Genomic DNA, 7,115 nt, shown 5'->3' on the forward strand with positions numbered 1-7,115 from the left:
CAGAGAGAGAGAGAGAGAGAGCATCCACTCTGGCACCTTGCCTCCACCCGCCACGGCGAGCCGCCGCCTCGATCAATTTGCAAGAAAGCACTCGGCATCTCCCCAGTGGAGCTGGACTCCGTCCCCACCCACGTCGTCGTTTGTGGCACACTCTTCCTCCCATCCACTGGCGACAGACGTGTTTGCCTCTTCATTTACGAGAAAGTGGCACCCGTAGAGTCAGTCGTGCTCGCAGTGATCCTGGTCCTCAATCTGCCAGGCGGCCTCGTCGGCGCGAACATCACCGCCAGGGTCAGGATCTTGCTCAAGTGCCAATGGGAGTGGACCGGCAGCGGAGGTGCTCTCCTGGAGTTACCAAAGTGGTCATCAATTTTGCAACAGGGGTTGTCTTGTAGTCCAGCCTTCTTAAACAGGGGCCGAGTTGCAAGAAAGTGGAGTAGGTGAAGGTTGGCTCCTAGCTGTCAGATCAAGAACGATCCGACAGCCACAGAGGCGGAAGACGCTTGCATGGAATCGATCGGTTCAAGGCAAGCATTTCTCTATGTTTTATCGGTTATGTAATGGTGTTTTAAGATTGTGTGCTATTTTAATTTATGCCTGGCCTTTCCAAAAACTTGGTGTACGATACTATAAGATCACACGTCAAGAAAAAAAGATACTATAAGATCTTGTAAAGTGGTAGCCCATAAAGTAGCCAAATCTGGCATTCCTCCAACCGGTAGCTGGACGATATACTTTTTTATTATATTAATATTATATACAGCACCCACAAACAAAAGCAAGCTGTGGAAATCTTCTATCAGGCAGTGTGTGCCTAGACGTGGTATTAATTAATACGTATAATACAAGTCTTCTGTTAGTAGCTACTAAGTTCATGCAGCTCCACACGCTCCACGCCCTCCCTTCAAAAGGCACGCAAAACCATCAAACTCAGGGACTGCCACCTTCTTCCTTTGGGGTTTCCGGCGTGGGCGTGAAATGGGAAGGAAATGGCACGCGGTCGCGGTACTGACCATAACGTACATTGTGGCCACCACAGCCATTGGGGCCACTGACAAAGGCCTCTCCATCGCCGGCACCGTTGCAGCAGCGCCGGACGAAGCGAGCTCCCTGCAAAAGCTGGCCAGCTTGGACGGAACCATCCATCAACACGTGTGGCCGGTAACGATAGTTGATAGATAGAGACTAGAAAGCCCTTCTTCCTTCTGTTGTTTTAATATATCAACTTGTATTTGCATAATTTGTTCAACTATATGTCAGACTTGTCAGTACTCATTTGTCCCAGAGAATTTGTGTTGTAGCTAAATATGGACAAATTTCTTGATATGTGCCGTGTTAATTTGGTAGGTTTTGTTGGATTTTCTTGTACTTAGCCCTTGAATGCTGGATGGCGAACTGTGTTGGGGTCATTCGTTGGATTCTTTGGGGCAGCGCTTGGTAGCATTGGCGGGCTAGGTGGAGGTGGGATCTTCGTGCCGATGCTGACGTTGATTGTTGGTTTCGATACCAAGTCGGCGACTGCGATGTCAAAATGTGAGGATGCAGTTCATTTTACTTTACAACAGAAAATTAGTATTCTTGATTTTGTTTTTAATTAGGTTGTAACATTTGCAACGAGTCTCTACATATCTGTCATTTATGCTGCTCTTCTACATATTGTGCATTATGTACTATTAACTCCGTTAGTAAATAGATGATGTAAAGTCCTTTGTATAGATGATGTTTTATAGGCTCGCATGATTTCCAACATGCACCTTTGATCATTACTTTTGAACATATATCTATAAAATTGTGTACTCCCTCTCTCTTAGTTTACAAGGCATGCGCGTATCCCTAGGTCATGAATTTGACCAATCTAATAGAAGTCATATATTACAAAAAACACATCGTTATAAACTTCAGATGTTCTATTTTCAAACGGTATAATTTTTGTGTTATATAGTTTATATTACGGTGATAAAATTGGCAACCTAGGGGTACGCGCACGCCCCGTAAACTGAAACGGAGGGAGTGCTGTCAAAACATTTTTCATGGCAAAACTAATGATACATTTCCACCACAATAATCTAATTACATATATTAGTTAATGTTCAAAAAATTACTTCATAGTTTGTAGCAAGTCGTGTATTGACGAACGGCGGCAGTAGCTTTTAGTTCTGGCTTGAGATGTGCTCCAAAATTAATTTAGAAACATCTGCCCCAAAATACACTTTGAACGAACTCAAGTGAATATTTAGTATTGAGAAGGTCAAAATGACCACTTAGTGTCTTACAACTCTGCCGGATAGTAGATTGCCGTAGCAGTTAGATCAAAATGAATCCGACAATTTCCCTTCTGTAATTTGACATTAGAAGACATCTCAAGTATTCCATTCAGTAATTAAACATGGATTTTCCCCACACAGAAATTAAACATGGGATTTACTCTTAACATATAGTATATCATAATACATAAAAATACGCTACTCTTATGATTGTTTCTGGGAATCTCTTCCACAGGTATGATCACGGGAGCTGCTGTTTCAACCGTGTACTGCAACCTCAAGCTGAAACACCCAACTATGAACATGCCAATGATAGACTATGATCTAGCCCTGCTCATACAACCCATGCTCATGATGGGGGTCAGCATTGGGGTTATTTGCAATGTGATATTCCCCGACTGGCTTGTCACAGTTCTCTTCATCGTCCTTTCTCTAGGTTCTCAGATCTGTCCTGAAACTGCGCCAAAAATTTACCCTTTCTAACTTGTAGCTGACTTCAGAATGTTTTCCAAACTTTAATTCCAGTTACTTCAACTAAAGCTTTTCTGAAGGGTGTTGAAACATGGAAGAAAGAGGCACTAATAATAAGGGTACTACGTCTCTTCAGCATCCTCTTGCTAGTACCCTTTTTCCTTTACCTTTTTTCCACAGTACAAATCGTTAAGAATGTTGATAGGCTCCTTAATTTGCTTTAATATTTCAGGAGGCAGCGGCGAAAAAATCAAACCAATCTGGTAACATCAATAAACCTATAAGTCAGCATTCATAAAATGCATAGAACTACCGTTTATATTTTCTTGATTTCCTAGGTGATCGAATTGAGTACACACCGCCTACCGGATCCGATGCCATAGCAGAGACAAGACTCCCCTCGGATGAAGCGGTGAATAGAAAACCATGAAATCTTCTCAAGCACTATGTGTAAGACACTAAGACTAGAGTTCGGTTGTTGTTGTAGGTATCCATTTGGAAGAACATTTACTGGAAGGAGTTTGGACTCCTTATCTTTGTTTGGGCAGCAATCCTTACACTTCAAGTCGCCATGGTGAGAAACTAATTATTTGGTGTACTATAAGTTTTTTATTGATTAGTTGCTTTACTTAGACATGTCAACCTACATTAGGTTTTATATATAACACATGATACTCCACTCCATTGTGCTCTGCTTTTCCAATCTCGTCATTCAGAATATGAGTAAGCAAACCTTAATTTGCACATGGGGATTTTATATTGGGAAATGTTGTGAGAGATTCATGTTAATACCAAAGACCCGTTTGTGTATATCCACGCTGTCTTAGAATCAAGTGCATAAACACGGTAAAATTGGTACCACTACATGCATCACGAGATTTGTTACAATTATTTTATTATAATAGTTGCACAGTTACAATTGATAGATTTCTAGTCCACTAACATTGAGAGATCACATTGGAAATAGTAAGGGTAGAAGTCTTTGTATTAGCCTCAGGCTATCAGCGGAGTGTGAAATGGCTTATTCATCAACATCATCATTGTAGTAACCTTCTCAGTCTCTACCTTCTTGGTCGAAGTCGAAGTAGGAAAACAAAACGACCATACTCGATTAGTCATTTGTGTACTCAGCATGCCACCATGTATATGGAAACACAAGCAGTACTAATTAAATCCATGCATGCTTGAGAAAGAAAAGGCTATATGTCTATGTTTTAACAAGTGACATATTTAGTTGAAATTAGAAGAATAGTATGGATGTACTCTTATATATAACAGGAGATACTCCACATTATTGTGCTATGTTTCCCCTATCTCATCATTTAGAATATGATAATGAAATTAAGCTCGGTGAGATTTACACAAACTGGTTAGAAAGAGAGTTGTGGAAACAGAGATGAGATGAAGGAAATCACTCCGGCTTTTTAATGGGCAAACAATAATGTAATTAACTATGGTAGGACATCTCACCTTCTATTCATTGGTTGGAGAATGATAAAGTAACAATTACAGTAGTTCATCACATACTAGATTTTTCTCATCCAAGGGTTTTATACTACTTCCCAATTTAGATTTGATCCTTTCATGAGATGAATGGTTTCTCTCTTTTTTTTCCTCCTCTCTGAGTAACAAGAGATTCTCTGTAAACAACGCAATCAATACAACAACTCAATAATAAATTACTTGATGATAATCAACAAAAAATACATAGTTTCTTAGGAACCCTAGAAATACCGATGTTAGAATTACTTTCTAGGTAAATCATAACACTGACATTAAAGTTGGGCTTATGTTAATTCTTTCATACAGAACTATGTGGAAACTTGCTCCACTTTGTACTGGGTTTTCAGCCTACTCCAGGTACTTTCAGCCTTCTTCACCTCATTATTCAACCATGTTGCATGAAAAATTGATTCCTAGTTACAAATTTTAGATGATTTTAGTGTTCAAGGATGTTTTCATGCCACTAACTAAATTGCCTGAATAAAACCATTATCTATTATATCTTGAAGATAATTCAATCCTATTATATTTTTTGGATGTATTTTCCTTTGATTTTGTATTTTTTTGACAGACATAATATGATTACCCACAAAATAATAGATACTCCTATTATTGCCATTGTGTATCATATGAACTAAGATTTGACATACTAGTATCACTTCATCGTGTTACCATCATCATGTGTTACATTAACATAGTTTCTTTTCCTACTGGATAAGTAAGCAGATCCCAGTGTCGGCTGGAGTGTCCATATACCAGGAAGTAGGTTTGGTGCAGGGAAAGAGGGTGATATCATCAAGGGCAAATACACAGACTAGCCTAAAATCCCATCTAGTGTTGATATGCTTCTTTGGTGTCACTGCTGGTGTCCTCGGCGGTCTTCTTGGCCTCGGTGGAGGCGCAATCATGGGGCCACTTTTCTTGGAGCTTGGTATTCCTCCACAGGTTGATTTTTTTTATTTGTTCATATCAAGAACTTATTCCTTCAATCATGTTTTTTCACTTGCAACCATTTGATGGCATTCTATTTATATTTTATTTTGCTAAGTAGTGCACATTTACTGCATAAAAGTAGTAAATAGTGTTGTTTGCAGCGATGCAATTGAGATGGACAATTATGATAACAGTGCCATGGATAATGGTGTGGTTGGTAGAAATGCAATTGACAATGGTGCATTTGATAAAGATGCAGTTGACAAGGGTGTAGTTGACAGCGATGTACATGACAAGGATAATGATGTGGTTGATAATGATGTAATTCATAGCGATGCAGTTGACAATATGTTTCTGCGGCATAATGTTTATCAACTATGTTGCTTATTTACATCGTCTCAGTGTTAATAGCAACACGTGCTTACTTCAACTCATGTGGTTAGTTTTTTTCCTTTGTTTACTATAGGATTGACTAGTTAAGAAAATATTGAATGTTTACCATGGAGTCATGCTCTTTACTTATCATATATTCATTACATATTTGACATGTATGTATACCCTATACTGTTGCAGATCTCAAGTGCTACAGCCACCTTTGCAATGATGTTTTCATCATCCATAGCCGTCATAGAGTACTACCTCCTGAACCGGTTCCCTATACCATATGGTATTGTCTCTCTTTTTTTGTGCTCCTCCTAAGGTAATCGTGTATTACTATTAAAAGAATGTCTTTTGTGCAGCTCTCTTTTTCACATGTGTGGCATTCATTGCTGCAATCATTGGTCAGCTCGTTGCAAGGAAACTGATAAACTGGTTAGGAAGGGCATCATTTATCATCTTCGTGTTGTCCTTCATGATCTTCATTGGTGTGATTCCTCTAGGTACCAGTTTCTCTCTTCTGAATCCCTTCACAACAACCATCCACATCACATCATATCAAAGCCAAAACAACTTTGAATTGCAGGTGGAGTCGGTATCTTAAACATGAAGCACAAGATGGTGCGGCACGAGTACATGGGATTTCAGGACATTTGCAAGTCTGATGCATAGGAATATGCAACTTGAATGCATGCGACCAGTGTGATGAATTGTGCAGTTTGAGTGGATGGAATAGATGCCAAATTAAACCAATGGGATGGAAGATCAAAAGTTCATCACCTAATGTAATCAATGATTATATGCCGATCATACTTTAGTTACTAGAGAATATATATCCTGCATTCACACATGTCAATGATCCTTTCATACTTGACTAACTCAATACATTCAGACTAAAGAATGATATGTAAAAAGCTTGTCGCATTGCTGCCTCAACACCTTCATGGCAGGCAAGTAACTCTTTAATGAAGGGTCATCAACATGAGCATGTTTTTATTGATGTGATTTTATCACCCTTTCCTAGTGTTCTTTCCTTAATACTTCAAATAGTTTTGAAAACACATCCTGGAGAAAAAGGGCAAAAAGAAGTGCGCATACGCGGTAAAATCCAACAAAGCATATCGTGTAGGCATAAAATATAAAATAAAACATAAAATCGTCATATAATTTGGACTCATAAACTCCCCCCAAGCTGAAGTCTTTCTCGTCCCCGGACAAACACCGCAACTTCTAAGAACAAGATCATCTGAATTTTATGAGGCACGGATACACATAGAGGTATGAGTCCATCACAAACAATGAAAACTCATATTAGGCACATTAGGAAAATCAAATAATCCCCGAACACTTAGGCATGATGCATTAGCTCCCAATCGTTTCTTGTTTCTTCACATGAATAAAGGAATCAAGGAATAAGAGATGTGAGGCGTGTATGCTTTCAATGACTTGAGACTACCTAGCACGGCATGCAGTGGTCAGTTTATTACATGCAATGGTATTGATTAGCAAATAAACATTATGTTCTCTAGTTTTCCTCTCCACCTTAGTCGCGGTGCACAACCTAAG

The 7,115-nt window shown here is 39.3% G+C and overlaps 1 protein-coding gene across 1 annotated transcript; it reads left to right on the forward strand.

Annotated features, from left to right (window-relative positions):
* The first annotated feature begins 1,387 nt into the window (after positions 1-1,387).
* LOC119273660 (sulfite exporter TauE/SafE family protein 3-like) lies at positions 1,388-6,441 on the forward strand. The gene is made up of 11 exons (XM_037554753.1): positions 1,388-1,533; positions 2,500-2,700; positions 2,790-2,854; positions 2,968-2,998; positions 3,074-3,147; positions 3,223-3,309; positions 4,545-4,595; positions 4,965-5,183; positions 5,745-5,838; positions 5,912-6,052; positions 6,136-6,441. Exons 1-11 carry the CDS (start codon positions 1,479-1,481, stop codon positions 6,219-6,221), a joined length of 1,104 nt encoding a protein of 367 aa, XP_037410650.1. The 5' UTR covers positions 1,388-1,478; the 3' UTR covers positions 6,222-6,441.
* The last annotated feature ends 674 nt before the right edge of the window (positions 6,442-7,115 follow it).

This window comes from Triticum dicoccoides, chromosome 3A (assembly GCF_002162155.2).
Source record: "Triticum dicoccoides isolate Atlit2015 ecotype Zavitan chromosome 3A, WEW_v2.0, whole genome shotgun sequence".
Lineage (NCBI taxonomy): Eukaryota > Viridiplantae > Streptophyta > Magnoliopsida > Poales > Poaceae > Triticum > Triticum dicoccoides.